This window comes from Ptychodera flava, chromosome 21 (genome assembly GCF_041260155.1).
Source record: "Ptychodera flava strain L36383 chromosome 21, AS_Pfla_20210202, whole genome shotgun sequence".
Taxonomy (NCBI): domain Eukaryota; kingdom Metazoa; phylum Hemichordata; class Enteropneusta; family Ptychoderidae; genus Ptychodera; species Ptychodera flava.
The window spans coordinates 15,478,055-15,498,170 of NC_091948.1; the positions used below are offsets into that span (position 1 = coordinate 15,478,055).

The 20,116-nt window shown below is 36.8% G+C and overlaps 2 protein-coding genes across 50 annotated transcripts in view; both read left to right on the forward strand.

Moving 5' to 3' along the window:
* Positions 1-5,262, forward strand: part of LOC139121513 (semaphorin-1A-like) — a 97,215-nt gene extending 91,953 nt beyond the window's left edge. For all 49 annotated transcript variants that reach the window (XR_011549299.1, XR_011549300.1, XR_011549301.1 and 46 more), the window contains one exon: positions 532-5,262. Coding sequence is in view for 43 of the 49 variants with exons in the window: in XM_070686424.1 (XP_070542525.1) it covers positions 532-818 (287 nt within the window). In the remaining 6 variants the exon portion in view is untranslated. The remainder of the gene's footprint in view (positions 1-531) is intronic.
* Positions 5,263-11,900: 6,638 nt separating this feature from the next.
* On the forward strand, positions 11,901-20,108 carry LOC139122219 (semaphorin-6D-like). The gene is made up of 10 exons (XM_070687643.1): positions 11,901-12,515; positions 14,947-15,091; positions 16,435-16,721; positions 17,017-17,104; positions 17,323-17,457; positions 18,396-18,484; positions 18,929-19,073; positions 19,314-19,365; positions 19,733-19,883; positions 20,067-20,108. Exons 2-10 carry the CDS (start codon positions 14,959-14,961, stop codon positions 20,106-20,108), a joined length of 1,122 nt encoding a protein of 373 aa, XP_070543744.1. The 5' UTR covers positions 11,901-12,515; positions 14,947-14,958.
* The last annotated feature ends 8 nt before the right edge of the window (positions 20,109-20,116 follow it).

Below are 20,116 nucleotides of genomic sequence, written 5' to 3' on the forward strand. Positions count from 1 at the left end.
CATCATAAGTGGACCAAACTATGATCAATTTACAGCATGGGTCTTGTCAAAATCTGGCACTCAGTATTGATAAGAGCCTAATTACAGAAATTTATATGTATGCAAATGAGCTAAAATATGGAAGCCACACCCACCAAGATTTTAGCATAGTTAGACCACAGAACAATTTGAGTTCCTGCATAGTTTCATCAAATTTGGTGGAGTAATTCTTGAGATATAGCCTAAGGCATAAATTCATTAATTATGCAAATGTCTTAATTATGCAGACCACATCCACCAAAATCTAATTAGATCTAAATCTTTCATGATGCTATGTACTGGATTGCATGACATTCTGAAAGATGGTTTTGGAGGACAGATTGACACACACACACCTGAACTGACATTGAGGCAACATAGGAAACCATTTGGGCCTTCTGCCCACGGTGTCCAAAAAAGGTACTGGTGAAACTAGAGTAAACTTTTTTTACAATCTTATGAAGAGAGCTGTATGACATAAATTTGAATTTTTTAAATCCCTTTCTCTTCTAGTGTTGAAAGCTCCAGAATCACCAGTGTTCAGTTATATCGAAACAGAAAATGCCAAAAACATCCAGCAGGACAACATGGAGAAGCCCAGTAAACCACCGGTGCCACCAAAGCCAAAGACTTACGACCAAAGCTCTCTCTCCCGGCCATCAAGCATCCAAAGGGACAGTCTTATAGACAGGCCAGCCAGCATGCAAAGGGACCTTAACAGGGAGCTGAAAAACAGCTTCATCATAGGCAACGGAGGAAGCACACTGAACTTCCCGATTGGAGGTGGTGACAGGGTCTGAGAGTACCTGGAATCAAAAGCAAAAAAAAATGTTTGCCATAGCACATGAGCTTTCCAGACATGACCTGTTATTTTTTGAAAGCTCTTTTTATGTTAAAAGAAAAAAATTGTCATCTATTATGTACTTTATTTCCTTTTGGCAAAACACTGTTGAATTTTACGACAAAGGTGAATCCAACTGCCTACTCTCTGCTGAACTGGAAGAATAACAAACAATCCCAGAAAAAGATCATGGAGAAAAATTCCTGTACAAGTTGGATTACCCATCAAGATGTCATGTAACAATGAGTATGAAGAGTAAAGGGTACTCTGTGGATTAGAGTGCTGGTCACCAAGGAACATCTATCCACAGCAGCCAGCGGCCCGTGGAAAACTAAGGTCGCAGAAGGACGCTTAGCAACGAGAGAGGAAATCAGTGTTATTATGTGATGCACAGAGTCACCAACATGTGCACCGCGCCAAACTTATACAAATTGCTAAGCATACACACCAGGAAAGCCAGAGAGAGAGAGAGAGAGAGAGAGAGAGAGAGAGAGAGAGAGAGAGAGAGAGAGAGAGATACAGGCACAGGCAGAGACAATCAGTAGGACAACATGATAAAAAGAAATGAGCTGATGCTTTCGTCACAGAGACATACTGACAAGTGCCTGGAATTTTCAGAACCAGATTCCTTGGTTTGAAAATAGGTCATGGACATACCTTATTCAAGCAACAATGAAAAATATACCTGCATATATTTGCACCAAAACATTGTGAACAGCACATGGATAACTTTGTTCTGCATGTGTAACAAGTCTGTGAAGCGCTGTTCAATATGTATGAAGACTGGAGACTTTGTTTGTGTCAAAGCTGTATTGGAGTCGTTGGCATTTTTGGAACTTGTAACACTTTCTGTATTGTGTGGTATCGCATATCTGGTAGCATGGTGAATCATAGGAACAGTGAAATGTATTGCTGTGTTTGTGCAATACCGGTACTTCTGTCTGTGTGGAAGCCATTCTGCCTAAATAACACATTGCACTTGAACATCACATAATATAACCAGTTCACACATAGTCATATATAAGACAATATAAAATGTAGAGATGTTTCAAGGAGCTTGCCAACAGACGTCAAGTCAAAAACTTAGATTTTTAAACTTGATGGAATTTTACATGTCCAGTGATGTCTGGAGGAACTACCATCACAGTACACTTAAATCATGGCGACAACTCTGTTTTTTTTAAAAAAATGAAAAAATGAAAAAAATTAGTCACTTGAAGAAGGTTAAGCACGTTAGTAACTGTATCCTTATCGACATGCCTATACTTCAAATGGAACAGTACAGGATGTGTGAACTGCTATTTCTGTAAAAAAGCAGCTTATGGTATGGAAGAAGATTGATTCTGGGAGTTGAAGTTAGTCCTAGAGGTAATCTGCATAAACACTTCTCATAGTTTAAAATTTTATTGTTCTGCTCGTCATCAAAAATTGTGCAGTAAAAACCATTGAATCCATCTGGGGATAATTTTGTCAACGTGATATCTGTAAAGGTCTATTTACCTGTTAATTGTCACAAAACTAAAGGGCCTTTGCAATTGGATACCTCAGACCAATCAGTTCATAGAATTTTAACTATAGACGTTGTTTTAAAAACCTTTGTCCCTTTATGCCGTTGTAAAGCAATTTTGTTAGTAAAAAGTAAGATTTTTGAAGTTCCATTGTGTAATATACATGTACTGCTCCTCAAAACATAATGTAACCCTCACTGCCACTCTCTTTGGCACGACATGAACTTTTAAAAACAAATAGACTTACGGTGGGTGTTCAAATTTCTGAATTTTGACTGCAATGTAATGGCAAGCTGTATTTTGCACAGAAATGTAGAGGAAAGCGACTACCAGAATGAAAAAACAATCTATTTTGTAAAAGGTGAAAAAAAGAAAGTTTAAAACAATATCACTGCCAGTTAGATGCTCGTAGATAAAAAAAAACATTAGTTGGTGAATAGATGATAGATTAAAAAACAAATAGACAGTAGTTGGTAACTATTTGTTGTAGTCTAGCCATGCTCCGATGAAATTCTAAATGGTTTTATCTATTTTTGTGTGCAAATAAGATTCTTTATAATTTGTACAGTTTATTATATTTTTCCTGGCTGTTATTTGAATTGTTTTACAGTTTATGGTGTTGAGTTTCATCTCTTTGGATTTTGCTATGCAATGTTGGTGTTATTTTTTTCATTAGGATTGGGAAATGTCTACAAAAACAGACGGTGAAAATTTGTGAATTGAGTTCTTGTTGAACTCGCCTTCTGTTTTGAAGCCATCAAAATGGTGCTGGGAAATGTTCTTGGTTTTTTGTTTTAAACACTTTTATCATTAACAAATTTAGACACCACCCCAGTTGACTCGTTAGCTCCTTGGATGAGTTAGGTTGAAGACAAAAAATGGGGTCTAGTAGTTGGGCAGGGTGAGACTCTGTTCTCTCGGTGAGGGACACAGATTATGTGTGTAGACTAACACATTCCTTTATCTCATGGCTGGCTGATACACACACAAGGCAGGTGTAATTAATTCTACATACCAGGATGCAGTTAGGGTGTACCTCTCATGTTTTGAGTACTTCTGCGCTTATTGAAACATTTCTACATTTGATAGAAGTTTTAATAGCATTAAAATCTTTGAACCTTTTTCTGTTTTTTAAGTGAATTAAGAGCCTGGAGATTCTTGTAGCTCTTATTTAGCCTGGACATACCCATAAGAGGATTAGCTTTTTACAGGCCTGTCCTATAATCAGCCCATTGGTTATTAAACTACAGTGTAATATGTTAAAATTTGACATTGATTAAGTTATATTGGCGCAATAGTAATCAGCGATCATGATAAGCAGTGTTCAGAAGAATTGTTAATCAAATAATTTTTACTCGACTACATCTTTCAAGCTGCAATAGAACAAAAACAGCCACAGGTAAGACCTGCTTGGTCAAAGGGACAAATGATTCTTTTTGAGTAAAAATTGTCATCAAATGACTTATCGTAGCACCATTTGAACATATTCATTCCTTCTGAGTTTACAAAATAAATTATTTTACTCTGAGCTTCATGTCCGAATAACATGTTTGTGTGAGCCAGCCAGTCTCTTCCTTCAACTTTGCCATTCAATTTCAAATTTTGGAACTCTAGAAAAAAAAAAGGGCAAAAAATTAAAAAGATAAAAAAGTGACATTCCAATCCTCCCAGCACCATAGATTTATGAAGAAAGAGAGAGAGTACTTAAATTTTACTTTGTAAATATTGTTTTGTAAAATAATTTTAAAAGTGACTTTTTTGTAAAGGCCCATAGCAAAGCTTACCAATGGATTGACTCTGTACTTTAAAATTCTGCAATGAGATGTACAGCAGTATAGAAGTAAACAAAATTGAACCAGCCAATGACAGGGTTGTCTGGATAAAAAATATATAATATAAGATTACACTATGTTCAAGAGTATATACTGCTCAGTATTCCAGATTAGAGAAAGTATTCCAGATTAGAGTAAGTAGATTTGACAAATTTGTATCAAAATTCTCAAGTGCCTACTTTCCTACACAGTGTGGAATTTGTATACAAGAACCCATGTGTTTATAGCAGGCAGAATGACAAACAAGTGGAGCAAAACATGGACTCTTACTGAAGTGCTGCTGCCCTCATGGTCAGGCATAGTGTGATGTCTTTGTTTTTGTGCAAACCCTGACTGAGCATTTCTACACAAGGCACAAGGTCTTCCGTCCCAAGATTCAAGTAGGACTATGTTGACTTTTTAAGAACCTCTGGTGGATACTGGTGTAAGACTGCATATAGCATAGAAGTAATTTATTTAATACTATAAGTCACAATGAACTTGACCACAACGATCTACCACTGAATACTGTAAAACGTCTCTTTCAGCTTGTAGGCCTTTTTAGCTAACTTAGCAAGTCAAGGATTTGCTGATTAAGATGCAGCTAATTCAAACATTTCCCTACACTAACAATGATAAAAGCTTCTTGTAACCTAAATTAGGAATCTAGTAAATCCTTCAAATTCTTATTAGCAGAAACCGGACCCTGCTTATTCAAAGCATTTTACAGTATTCTTTTATGAGAAATGGACCTCTAGACAGACAACCCTTCTTATGTGAGCGATCATACTCCAGGACCATCATCATTTTCTGTGAAAAATCCAATGACATTTCCTTTAATATTCATGGAAAAGGTGAAAATGAGACAAATTTTATTTTTGTATGCTTTGTTTTCTCTTTTTTTAAAAAATCATGCAATTTTTAATAACTTTGATCTTAAGTTACCTTCTGAGCGATTTCAATGAACTGTACGTTCCTGCATGGTCTTGTAAATGTTTAATGTATAGGCTAGAAGTAAAAAGTGTACAATTTGTTGAGAGAAAAATAAAATTATACCGTGTTTTATGAGCAATTCATGCAAAAATGTTTTCTCTTTGTGGTTATTCATGTTCAAGTGAAGCATATTGAAGGATGTTGAGGATGTGTGTGTACGTATGCACAAGGTGTCTTTTATTTGGCCAATTCAAATCCAGAGCATATCAAATCAAATATGGTGGATGTACATTGATTGAACCATTGTGTTATGATATAAAAAATGCTATTATTTCAGCAATGGAAGTTTTCCAAGGCCTTTAATAAAATAATTCTGGGTACAATAGACTATCAACAGTCAAGCTACCTTGTAGCCTCTAGCTTGCAATTTTGTTGTTCATAGACAAATGCTGACAATTATTGTCGTACCGACATAGTGTCTGATTGAAATATGTATATGAAGTAAAGCCATATCAGTGGTTTGCGTTGTGCCCAATATCCTCTTTGAAAAAAGTCAATTTCTAGAGCCTTTTTCAGGGTTCAACCCACAGACTAATAGTAGTCCATAGGATCACCATAAGGCTTAATGCTGTGATCCTGACAAGTTTGGTAGTCCCAGATGCATCATTTCTCATGATAATTTTACTGCTGACAGGCGGCATTGGGACTTTACATATCTAGGTAAAAGAATTGGTCCAAAACTTTGACTGCTCTTTAATGGAATGAATAAGGCATTATTAGCCATAACATGTTAATCATTTTTTGATTAGAAATATTGTTGATAAAAATTTAATATTTCTATAATTATTACCTACAAAAGTACCCTACTGCACTTGAATCCTGAATAAGGATCAGTTTTTATGCCCAAATTATGAAGGTGTAGTACATACTCTGATGGAAAGCCACAGCTAACTTAAGTTTACAGATAGTAGTATACTAGGGTGTTGCATAATTATTTTATCACTGAAGAATACTATATGTGCCAACACTATATTTTTATGTTCATTATGCATTACTGTATGTGAAAACATTAAGATATTATTTGCATAAAGTATATATCAAGTTTATTTAAGGATGTACGATCGGTAAAATTAAAAGTAATGTCATTTCTCTGAATTGTCAATTTTTGGATTCTCCTTTGTAAGTATTATCAAAATGTGTGATAAAATATAGGGGTCACCGCGCTCGTTTATGAGATAAATGATAAATGACCATGAATTTTGCCATTTGTGAGAAAAAATGCTGAGTCAGCATTTTTTCACCAATGCATTTTCTATGGATGAAATAATTCAATGCTGTTTATCTCAAAATTTAGCGCGGTGACCATATAATTTTATTTGATCAGTATTATTTATTTCTCTAGACTGAGCTTTGGTGCAAATTTTCATGAAAATGACATTAGTAGAAATTGATTTTCCAGCAAATTTCAATGTAATCCTATGGGAAATGACAAATTCCACGCGCGCGTACCGCTCGTACATCCTTAAGTAATAAAGCACACCAAGCCACAGTATACCACAAGATTTTGATCAGTTCACGACATATGCATGAGCGATAGCAAGTGAACTGGTCAAAATCAAGTGGTATACCATTGCTGCGTGCGATATCTCAAAAGTATATCAAAATTTTGGCTTGAACGTCAAATACGGATTTCTGCTCAAGCTAAGAGCTCACGTGTATGCCAGCATGCCAGTTGTGGTATATCGGTAATATACCATGGTTCTTTTCGTATCTTGACCAATCAGATCGCTGTATTTGCACCATCGATATACTGGTATGATATAATTACTATTATTTCATTTTCAAACACCATAATATTGTTTTTACAGTAGCAATTTATTTGCAAACATGGTGTTGTTATGTGCAACAGGCATTATTTGCTGATTAAATACCATTATTTAAAGTTCAAACTGTACCATATAATGTTATATAGTAGGTCATCTTTACTTTGTCAGTTTTTGTCATTTCAGCAGACATCAAATTTTCAATCCTCTGTGGAACATTGCATTCAACATCTGATTTGATTTTCTTATTACCTAGTTCTGCTTTATCCAGAATCTGTTTCTTTACACTTGACAGTACCTTAGTGGCACAGCAATCTGTGAGACATTTGAAATGACTGGTCCAAGTCCATATATCTCTTTTCCGTTTCTGCCCCTGATGTGGTCCAGGTGTCACTCTAGCTGACCTTGCTCGATAACAGGTAGCGTTCAACTTAAACAACCCTGGCAAAGTTACAATTCCTCACCTGATTGGTGCCATAAAAAGTGCCCTCTAGTGGTGGAAAAGTGAAAGCTTATAATATAATATAATATAGAAAGCTCATACATGTTCATAACATTCTAACATAACGTTATAACACTAAGACAAAACCAAATAAAAAGTGGCTTATACAAATAATACGTGGCATTTGCTGAGAAAACAAATATTTTATTATTTTTCATGTGAGATTATGATATATACATAAAAAATCATTAAACGGCACAAAAAATAATTCTTTGAGCACATAACCTCCTAATGTTTGAACTATATAACATTATATTATACAGTTTGAACAATTAAAATAGTATTAATCATCAAATAATGCTTTATGCACATCATGTTTGCAAATAAATTACTGCTGTTGAAACAATATTATCATGTTTGAACATCAAATAATAATAACTTTGAACTTTGGTTGTTTAGCTAAATTTGACTGAAATACCATGACTTTGAAGGCAATGGTTTCTGTGGTTGTGGTGTGAATTTTATACCCTTTTACCATCGCTTTGAGTAAAATTCTGTGTAATGAAGAAATTAGTAATCCCTTAGTTTACATAAAATGTGCTTTTCCAGGATATCCCACTAGAAAGGCACTAATTGATCGCACAGCTATGCATGAACTTGTCACTTCCAGTGAAGTATTCTGGAGGAGGGGTTTCGTATCATCAAACAAAGTGGTCATAGTCATCACTTAATAATTGTCATCACTTGACTGAAATTGAACCGAAACTATTTTCAACTTGACAACTTTTGAATGTGAAAATGCTGAAATTTTGCTTAGGAAATCTTGTTTTTGGAAAATTTTGTATAAAAAATTAATAAACCGCATAATAGTGGTTTAAACATATCAATGCGCCATTCAATGACTAGAATCGTTCCATTTTTTTAACGGATTTAATGGAAATAAAGAATTTGATTATCATTTGCCAATAAACCTAAATATTCAGAGTGAAAATTGCGTAAGAGAGTTATGTAATAAAAATATTATAGCCCAAACAAGGGACTATGTACCATCAAGGCAGGAGACCATTTCCACCCTCCTTACGTCAGGCAAATGGTCACCTACCCTTGGGCACATAGTTCCATGTTTTGGCTATAATATACACTGTGCAAACATGTAGGAAGTGATAAAAGTTCACTCTAGTTAGCTCATATTTGGTATGTATATAAATACCAAAAAGAGCGTATATGGTGAGTCTGTGGTGTCTGTATGTCTGTATGTATGTATGTCCGTCACACGCAAAAGCTTCCAAACGGCCACACCTACCATCACAGTATTTAATGTCAGGTAGACCCAGTGGTTGAGATATGACGTTGTTCAAATGAACATGTTAGTGTCGAAAATATGCAAATGAGGTAAGAAAAAGGGGAAATCCTGCAAGTGTGCGGGACTGGTGGCATTAACTGAAACAGGCCACTCCACTGACCTCGAGTCATTTCCTGTCATTGTTCATGAACTGATACATATTGGCAGACCTGCTGAAACCATGAAGGATTGTGTTGAAACATTCCTCTGCTAAGCCTGTTCCTTAAGTTGACCTCCAGTATCTAAAGTTTCAGACCTTATTTCATTCTTGTTTTTCTGGTTTAAATATTTCTTGATGGACCAATTCAAACCAAATATGAGCACACTGTCCTTGACGGTATTTTTAAAGGACCCATTCCATCAGACCGGTAAAAACATGGCCTTCCCTCTACATCAAGACAGCTTATAAAATGACTGATAAGAGACTTACACTTGTTCATTCCATCGGACCGGTAAAAACATAGCCTTAGTAGCTCATAAAATTGCTGATAAGAGACTATAATACGATTGCTCTTCTGAAAAGAATGTAGTGAATTGACAATTGACTGGACATGGGATCAGTTGATATATGCAAATTATGTAAGTAATGAGTCAAATACATACATTTAGGAGGAAGAAAATGAATTACTGAGTGATTTGAACTCATTTGCTTCTTAAAGACTCTGACAATCTGTACATGTAGGTAATTACAAGTTATATAACATAGAATAAAAAAATAAACCCAAAGATTTACAAAGAATTATAAATATAGCACATGTAGACCATGATTGCGGATAATATCATTCTCCTATAAGTAATCCTTGACTTTCAAATTAGTTAAATATCAGTGTTATAGAGCAGCCTGTCAGTTTAATTGGCTCAGTTATAGTGAGATCGAATTAAACAACTGGAGAAATGGTAAGTGACTTTGGTTGTTACATCCATGGCATAGAAATCAAACCTAATTAATGGTTTGCTATAATCAACTGTTGACAACGAGTGCAGTGTTTTGCCCAAATTGTAAAGTTCAGTAATTTCTGGAAATTTGGAAGTAACTTTGTTGACAAACTAAATTGGTCAGCATTTCATTCATAGCTTTATTGGCAAACAATGTGGTGCCACTACTGATTTACACAAATTACAGTTTTCAAACTAAAATCAGTGAACTCAGACTTTTATCTTGTCATCACAATTACATATTCACTAGCTGCTGTGTAATTTTGACGTCATTTGGACCAACTGTCTTATCACCCTCTTCAGAACAGCCAGGCCATGAGATTATCTCCATGATAACTGGCAGGTACCATTACCCCACAGACAGTGTCTCAGGGTCAGGTCGCAAAGTATTACATTGCAACACCAGCTGTGTATTTAAACCAGACATCACTGATGCCAGTATTAGCTGGAACTTAGGGAGCCGTCATTATTTATTGCCGGGGGGTCGGAGGAATCGGGGGGGGGGGGCGCACTCAAAAAATCGAAAGCTACAAGGGGGTTGCTCAAAAGTGGAAAACAAGAAAGGGGGGGCTACTCAATTTTGTTGATGTGTACTGAAGCATTTAGTGGAGTTACGAATTAATACAACAATAATAGTAAAGATATGTATATTCATACCTGGTATTTGTGTACACACACACACACACAAATATATATATATATATATATATATATATATATATATATATATATATATATATATATATATATATATATATATATATATATATATATATACAGGTGGTTTCAAGTAGAAACTAAAATTTCATTACACTATGTGTTTCACGTTATTGTGATCTTCAGACGAGAATGATCTGCTATTCGACGTGGCAAGCCTTATGTTAGAGGCTAGTACTGAGTACATTTTTCAGTATTTCCTGATTAAAGATTGATATACTTGCCTGATCATTCATGAGAAACGTCTGCTTTCTATATTCTACATTGTATAGGTTATCGATAGGGGAAAATGTGTAAAGCAAGCTAATTCTGATTCTATAAAGTTTAAAACCAGTGGAATGCCTTGACAACAAACCCATCTTTTATTGCAGGAAAATAATAATAAATAATAAATGTGAATAAATGTATGTCTGTCGCTATTTTTTTGTTTTCAAAAAATGTAATTGAAATCAGTGAACTGGAATATAAGTTTTGGAATACTGTCTCAGATTTCTGTTCCTTTGAGTTTTTTATACAAAAAAAATCTGAAAAAAATACTCCCCAAGTGCCACCAAATAACACCATTTTAATCTCTATTTTTAAAAGCTCCAACGGCAGAAGTGGGGACACCCCCCTCCTGACCTCCCCCCGCGACCGCTTATGCTATTGCTTGTGGTGCTTTCGCACCACATCTTCGCCCTCTTGTAAACAAATTCTACAGAGAACACTGCATGTCATCAGAGCACTGGATACAGACCTGTACATCAGCCCCTGTCACAGCAATGGAACCTCTTTCCAACACAGACCTGTACCACAGGGTTTAATCAGGGTCTGTACAGGGCCTGTTGCAGCAGCAATCCATTTTACTGTATAGATATTTAACTTTCCCAATTTTTTTTTTTTTGGGGGGGGGGTCACTCAAAATTTCTGTAGCAGAGAGCGGGGGGGGGGGGTTACTCAAACACGTCATGGTTGGTGGGGGGGGGGGGTTACTCGAAATTTTGGAGTTTCTAAAGCAATTCCTCCGACCCCCCAGGCCGTAAATAATGATGGCTCCCTGAACTGGACCCAAACCTCAGGCGGACGACACCTCACCAACGCTCATATACTTGTATAAACCAAACTCACCTACTCAGGCTACTGATTCAGAGGTAAACAGTCTTATGTAAGGCTTTATTCGTCAAAGTATTCATTTTTACTCTTCACAAGACCTTTAAAATGGCCAAAAAAGATCTGCATTGGAATTTTTCAAAACTGCACTCCCTGCAGGTCCCAGTAAAGGCCCTAGCGACGCCCTTGGCAACAAAGATACAAATCTTCGGAAAACTTTGGCAAATGTCGGGTCATGTAATTATTGCATATTTTCGTATTACAGAGTTGAATGGTTGTTTTCCTTTCTCTGTATTGTTCACTTACATTTGTAACACATCTTGATGTATCATACCATAAAGATTGATTGATCCACATGTAAAGCACATTTCTACCGCTGGCTGCGCTGTGCCCTGAAGCTCGGCAAGCCCTGGCTGGGCGTGACCTTTGACATAGTACAGTTGGTCAACCCTGGTTTGTTCGGCGATGACAGCAGCCTTTTCGGCCTTTATCAGCGGTGCAGCCTATAGCCCATATCGTTTTGTCAGGACTGAAAGGGAAGACAGTGCGATAATACCACGGCGGTACCTGAAGAGTTTTACCTTCATGGATAATACTGACACAGTGCAAGCGAGCGTTTTTTCAGTAGGACCATGGATGTAAAAAACAGCATCCATTGTAGGACTAAACATAACAGAGGACGACAGTACGATAGAGCCGGCAAGCGTTTTGTCAGTATGACTGACACAATGTGATAGAGACCTACAGCTACCATGTACATCCCAAAATCTAGCTGTTGTTCGTCCTCTACACAGAGCTCAGAGGTCACCATCGCGTTCAAGGCAGAGGCATGGCAAGCACAGATACTAGATAGGCTGCTCCTTAAGTGACGTCACACTTCCGGGTTTGATTTCTTCGCGGGAAAAAGTGACTAAGCTTCGGAAAATACGCGATTTTTCTGCCGTAATTTTTTTACTTGTGCCTTTCCATGCATTATTTAATCATTTTTACTCTTCACAAGACCTTTAACAGAAGAAGAGACCATCCCTCTGAAGGAGAACAGCCAGGCTTAACAGGTGGGTATTTCACAACACTGATCAGGCTGCAGGCCTGATTACTTAGTCATACATTATGCCTTTATGGGAGCCATTGATTGGTTTCCTGTTCCATGCTGACACCCCTTTATTTGGTGTGGCACATATACACAGGAAGTGAGTGTGTCAAGATCTCCCCGCCTTCCCTGACATTGAAGCTCAGTGCAGTCACAATCCACTGTAAGTGCTCGCATATCAAGTCAAGATATTGTTGTATCGAAGTTAATTTTGTATCCAGTAGATTATCTAGAATATGTGGTATATTATATAGGGTATATGGTATCTTCAAATACTCGGGAACAGGAGCATTAGAAATTTATCAAGGTAGTGTGTGGGTTTGTTTTCACAAGTTTGGGGGTGACCTGTGTAACCTCATAAAGGATAAACCGTCTTCCGGGCTTACACCTTGTGACAGAACGTGTTATTAAGAGACTACCTCTAAAGGGGACTTAACAGCCACAACACTCAGGCATGATTAAGTGACAGCCATAGGAGCCATTGATTGGTTTCCACACCCACGCTGACACTCCCCTATTTGGTGTAACTTATGCTGGAAGTGACTGACCATTCAAGCTTTCCCTTCCCCGATACATGGGAAGTCAGTAAAATCACAATCAGTACATAGTGTAAGTAAGTGCCTGTTTACTGGCCAAGAAATTTTTGTAGTAGGGTTAATTTTGTATCCAGTACAGGTACCTTACTAGGGTATATACTCGGGAGCAGAGATTTATCAAGGTAACTTTCTTTTTTGTCTTTTTTTTTCACAAATTTATGAAGATGACCTGTGTAACCTCATTGTCCTTCAAAAGATTACATGAGTGGTGCTTAGTTTAACTGGTTGGCAGGGGAATGTTGAGCACACAGTGCCATAATAGTGTACAAAGACATTTAGCAGTATCATATCAATTTATTGCAAATATGTATATTTGACGAACTTTCCTAATTAGTGTGCAATGTCCAGATATACTGCAGCAAATTTGACAAAAGTTTAGTTCAGATGTTGACCTCACAATGTTGTAAAAGTACGTAAAGACATTTAGCAGTATCATGTCAATTAGTGCTGATTTGCATATTTAATTAATTTTCGTAATTAAGGTGATATGTCCAGAAATACTGCATCAAATTTGATGGAACTTGGTACAGATTTTAATCTTACACTATGTTGTGATGGCGTACAAAAACTTGTAGCTCCACTACGTCAATGAATTGCTAAGTTGCATATTGAGGAATTTTGGTTATGGGTGATATGTCAAGCAACCATGTCCAAACATGCCATAGAGGGCGTGATTTTCAGGATTGGCAGGAACTGCGCTTGTACCGGTAATATAATTCATGGACATTTCATTTTTTGGGGTCATAATGGCTTTGTTCTGTCTAGGTCATTATTGCTTGTTACTGCTCGTTATGGCTAGTTTAATACTAGATTTAAAAAAAACACCCACTATAGACACTTTTATCATCCAAGAAATGCATATACAGTACTTCTTCAATTTTGGATGCACCTCCGTTTCTTTTGGTGTCATGACAATGTCCTTTAAGGGATTGCCCAGATCCTAATATCGCTTACAGCCTCCATGTTCATAACCATTGCGAAAATGAATTAATGTTCATGACCATTAATTCATTTTCACGATACAGGTTTCGTTTATTGTGTCTAAAACCAGGGTTGAATATATGCATGGTCACCCATTCATTCTTTCGACATGTCAAACACAATATAAGTAGTATCTTGCATCAAACAAAATTCATGAAAAATGGCTAACTTTGTCCCTTTAGTTTCTACAGTTTCAAATATCCAAGAAACTTTGCCTTCTGTTGCTCAAACTTTTGTCCATCTCCATCGAAAACCAGAAGTAGTCTTCAGTCACACATTAGCAGCAGAGGACAGAACTGTATCCCGGTACTTTAATTAAAAACTGAACCTGATGAGGGCGCTACACACATACATCAGACTACCCTCTACAATGAGTTTCCACAACTGCTGAAATGAGATTACAAAGAATGGATATTATGATAAACATCTGTGTTGGACTGTAAAGTCCACAGGTGATCATGAGCAAATATCAGTATTCATATAAATTGTTATCTCAGTGAGAAAATTAGATATTTCATTTCACAATGTCCTGAAAGGAATCAGGAATACAGGAACTCCTTGTTTAAGAACATGAATGTGAAACTAATGTTGTCATTACAAATTATTCAGAGTTTCATGGAGTGTAAAACTTGGTGTTGAATCATTGGACTGTCTTTGGGTTTTACCATACATGTATTCAAGTAGAGAATGAAAATTAAGAAATATGAAGTCATTTTTGCTTTCCTGTCAATCCAGAAAACGTACTTCACGCACATGGATTGCTGTCATTCCTTCATTTGTGACATTGCAGCTGATGAGATTTGGTGTTTTATCTTACAGATAGAGATCAAGATGGCAATTTCTACAAGTTTATTATTTGAAAGGAGCATTCTTCTCTGTAGCATTTGTCTTCTAGTAATTTTAGACGTTGCATCCACAAGTGGTTTTCCAAGAGACCAAGTCCCAAAGTCTAAAACCGTGCAAGGTGAGTTTGTGAGTTTATTCAACTGAATGTTACTGCTCTCTGCCAACTGACAGTGGTTTTGTCAAAGTCAAATACCGCTGAACAAACACAAATTATGATTATGAGAAATTGGCTACGATCAATGATTGCCATGAAAACTGTAAAATTCATATCGTGAACATCACAAACATATTGTTTCTGTACAATTTTGTGTTCATACGATTGAAAACACAAGGTACTGTACATTCCCTGAGACATGCACCCTTCTGGCACTGTTGAAATGTTTTGTTTGGACAAAGCCTGGGTTGAACTAGACCCTGGAGTAAAACATGTGTGTTCTATCCTGACACTCAAATGAGTCAGTTCTTTTTAGTCTCCGGGGGGACTTATAGGTTTGGTCATGTCCGTGCGTGCCTCCGTGCGTGCCTCAGTGCGTCCGTCCGTTCACGCAGATATCTCTGAGATGCCTGGAGCGATTTCATTCAAACTTGATACAAGGATTACTTCAAAAATATGTCATACAGATGCACGTCAATTTGTTTTGTGATACGATCCAATATGGCCGCCAGGCGGCCATTTTATTACGATTTTTTCATGTACAGAGCCATTACTCAGGCATGTTTCGACCGATTTTATTCAGAATTGGTACAAGGACATTGACCAATGTCATAGATATGCACATCAATTTGTTTTGTGATGCAATCCAATATGGCCGCCAGACGGCCATTTTATTACGATTTTTTCATGTACAGAGCCATTACTAAGGCATGTTTCGACTGATTTTATTCAGAGTTGGTACAAGGACATTGACAAATGTCATAGCTGTGCAAGGCAATTTGTTTTGTGATACGATCCAAAATGGCCGCTGTGCGGCCGTTTTATTATGATTTTTTCATGTACAGAGCCATTTCTCAGGCATATCTTTATTTGAATTTTATTCAAAGTTGGTACAAGGACATCGACCAATGTCATAGCTACGCACATCAATTTGTTTTGTGATGCGATCCAATATGGCCACTGTGCGACCATTTTGTTACGATTTTTTTCATGTCCTGAACCATAACTCAGACATGTATCAAGCGAATTCATTCAAAAGTATTTTTATCACAGACCTAATGAAGAGGACTCTATCCTCTTTTAGGACCTGTAATCAAAATACCCATTAACAAGTGGGGACTGTGTCATCAACGATGACTTGTTATCTACTGAATGTTACTTGTAGAATTATGTTCATGATCATTTGTCTGTTTTAAAAATTCAAAGAGTAGCAGCCACTGCGTTTAGCTTCTATCCACAAAACGCTCCCATGAAATTTCCTGCCCTACGTCATAAACAAGTAAATATTTGTTCTTGTTCTGTTCTAGTTTCAGATATCAGAAAAATCCATGCAGGACCCATTTCCATATCAAAACTCATAGATGGAATTCTTTATATTGGGTCGAATAATTCATTATATGCGTATGACACAAACAGAAATTTTCATTTACAACATGACATTTCATGGCCGCCACATGAAGATGACAAGAGGTTTTGTAAGTTAATCAAAGAAGAGGAGGAATGCCAAAATTTTATTACTGTTATTGAACAAAACAAAAACAGACTTCTTGTGTGTGGTACCAATGCCAATGCGCCGAGCTGCAAGTACTTTAATGTGAGTATTGAGTTTTATCTCTTAGAGGGTGTCTTTCTGATCATGACAATTTGATCTGATTAGAAAAGTTAATTATCACTGAAAACAGATAAGCAACTTTAAAAGATTTGCAATTATGGATTTGTACAAAAACTAAAAATTAATGTAATATGTACTGCCAAGGAAACAAACAAAAACCATTTGAAGTAGGAGAGAAACAGGTCACATATATCTCTGCTTTGAAGGGAACTTAATTAGCATGGTAGTAACAAATTTAATGAGGCCTCCAACATTTTTCCCACTTTGTCTGTTACAGGATTCTAGTCTTACCAACAGTGATACGATAAATGGTTTATACAAAGCACCCTTCGCTGCTGGTCAGCGGACTCAAGCAATCTTTGCAGGTAAGTTTATTCAGCAATTTTCAGTCCAATTGCAGGTCAGCAATCTTATAGCTTTTGAAAAAAACACCTGTGGCAACACCTGAGAATACTTGCAGTCTCAAGACATGAAAGTATCAAATTTATGGGAAACCTTGTACAAATACATGGTTGTACATTAAATGAAGCCTTAGCAGGTGGTGGACTCAGAAATTAATTCTTCTTTCTGTTGTCACACTTAGATGGGGACCTTTACGCTGGTACCGTGTTGGACTCCATAGGCACTAAATCAGCAGTAGTTCGCAGTGCAGATACAAATGCCGTCATGCTTCAAACGGACCTCGTAACAGAGGATTCTGATTCCAAATGGTTGAATGGTAAGGTTTCGGAAACTTGCCTTTTCACTTCGTAATTGAAGTCAGTTTTGTCAGTTTTCAAACAGTTTTAGTTTCAGTGTGATACCATGATAGTACCTACTTTGTTCATGCTTTCATCCATATTTGGACATGAAAAAAATTGGATACATTGTTCTTTTAAATTTACCTTGTGGTTGTTAAAAAGTTGGGTACGAATATTGACTTCAGGTGAAATTACATGTAGGCATCACTAACACCTGAGTGAAAATTGGTATTTGTGGGTAATGGATAATTGACAGCTTGTGATTCCAGGATTTTGAATTTGAATCATGGTAAAAATAAAGGATATTGTTCTGGAACATGCTGAACAGCCAGCTTTTCTAAGCCAACTCACAGGTAGAATATACAGATTCCAATCAGGAACATGAAGTAGACTTTGTCTCTTGAATAAAATTTTAACGGTGATTCCTGTGATTAACATTCCAAAAAGTCAAGATATTTTTTGTGGACATTTGATCAAAAGGACCATGGGAACATTTGTCACTGTCACCTGAAATGAAACAGAAGGTTGACATCACTGAGTTGTGAAGAAACGTGTTTATTGTATCAGGGAAAACACAAAGTGAAATACGTTCATGTGAATCAGACTTGCTATTCTCTGACCTAGCCAACAGAATCAAAGAGTATATTTCTGTCTTTGGAATGCACAAAATATATCAGGTGATTTCAGCTTGTCCTGAATGCAGGCTGATGCTGGTTAAAGTTTATAGAAGAGAACCATGCACATGAAATTTGTATTTTTCAAAGCACACAAGTTGACATCAACAAAAATTGAACAATGTTCATTTCATATGTCATTACATACAAGTTGTAGAATGTTACTTGTTTTGCATTCATGTACGTGCTTGGCTTTTGCCCAATTTTTTTCATCTCTTTATCCATCCCTGTTCATTTTTCAGAACCTGATTTTATTTCATCCTATCATCTCGGCGAGGAAGTATTTTTCTTCCTGCGGGAGACTGCAGTTGAGTATAATAGTGTTGGCAAGGTGAGAAAATTTTTAGTTTCAAAAAATCCATCAGAACAATGTGATTTGTTTATTCAAGTTCTTTCCTCTCTGCCACCCACTACATGAAACAATTACTTTAATGCTCGATGTAACACAGAATCTTTTGATCTTTGATATGTTTGCTGAGTAGATGATTTACAGGAGTTTCACACTTCTGATCAACATGCTGCCTCCCTCCCTTTATGTCTGCATAGTCAAATTTCCTGTAGTCACAAATGTTTAAAATTTTTGGCTGTATTGTGAGGGTCAAACTGGGCAGGCTGAAACAGATATGGACAGTACAGGTCTATTAAAAAGATTTATTTCATATCTATAGCAATGTGACATTAAACTGGTCCAATAATCATTTCCATTCAAGGTAATACATTACCACAAGTTGATAGTAAGATATGGTAACCTCAAAATATGATTATGTAATTACAGAGCCGGTTTTCCAGAGTGGCAAGGGTGTGTACCAAGGACAAGGGCGGCAGTGATCACTTGTTAGATAATATCTGGACAACATTTCTCAAAGCAAGGATAGTCTGCTCTATTCCGGGAGACTTTCCGTTCTATTTCAACGAGATTCGTAAGTACAATTACTCTACCAGCTTCAGGAAGTTAGGGGAAATGTGTTTCCGTTTGATTGAAATGTGTGTCAAGGTATGGCTGTTGCATTAATGTACACTGTCATAAGAAGCCACTCATTGGTCAGTTGTGTTGTGTTTGTCATATATGAAGTCAGGCAAGCCAATCAGGTATTTTCTTATTTTTACCTATTTAACAATATGTGCAGTCATCAGTGTGCCTTTTGTGTTTTTTTTTACAGAGGATACTTTTGAACTGAATGGAAAATTTTATGGAGTTTTTACAACACCAAAGTAAGTACCCCCCTGAAATAGATTAGATGAAAAAGGTCAGGACAGTTGTATTGTTCTGGTACAAAATATTGATAGACTTCATGATCGAGGTTAGATATAGTTTGATGCAGTTGAAGCTGTCAGGTATTTCAACCAAAAATAATAATCCACTTACTGTGAACTTGACACGTACCTTTCAGCCAAAACTTTTGATTGCAAAAGATGTTGAAAGTTACACATATTATTAATTACTCCATTCGTTGTATAAGTAACTGTACTTTTCATGTTTTGTCATCTGATGGTAGTCAGCAGTAGACGGTAGAAATGAGTTCTTTACCTGTTAATTACTTCTGCTGATACCTAATATATTTCTGTTGTCTGTTTTTAGTAACTCTATCCCAGGATCAGCGGTGTGTACCTATGACCTGAGCAGCATCACCGAGGTATTTGACGAGGGAAAGTTCAAGGAACAACAGACAGCCCAGCATGCATGGTTGCCTGTTCCCGACAGTGAAGTGCCCAGCCCAAGGCCTGGATCTGTAAGTTGTAATCTTCTGCCTTCTTTTGTGATTAATGCCTCACGGCAAAGTAGCTTTAATGTTTGTGTAGATACAGTTTGTATGTCTTTAATAGGAAATGCGGAATGACTACATCTGCATGCTTCAGATTGGATGCTGTAGAGACTCATAACATCTCTTTGGCATTTTTTTGCTCTGTCTCAGAAACTTAACCGTAACCTAAAATTTAAGCATTTGAATCTCTGAGAGAAGCA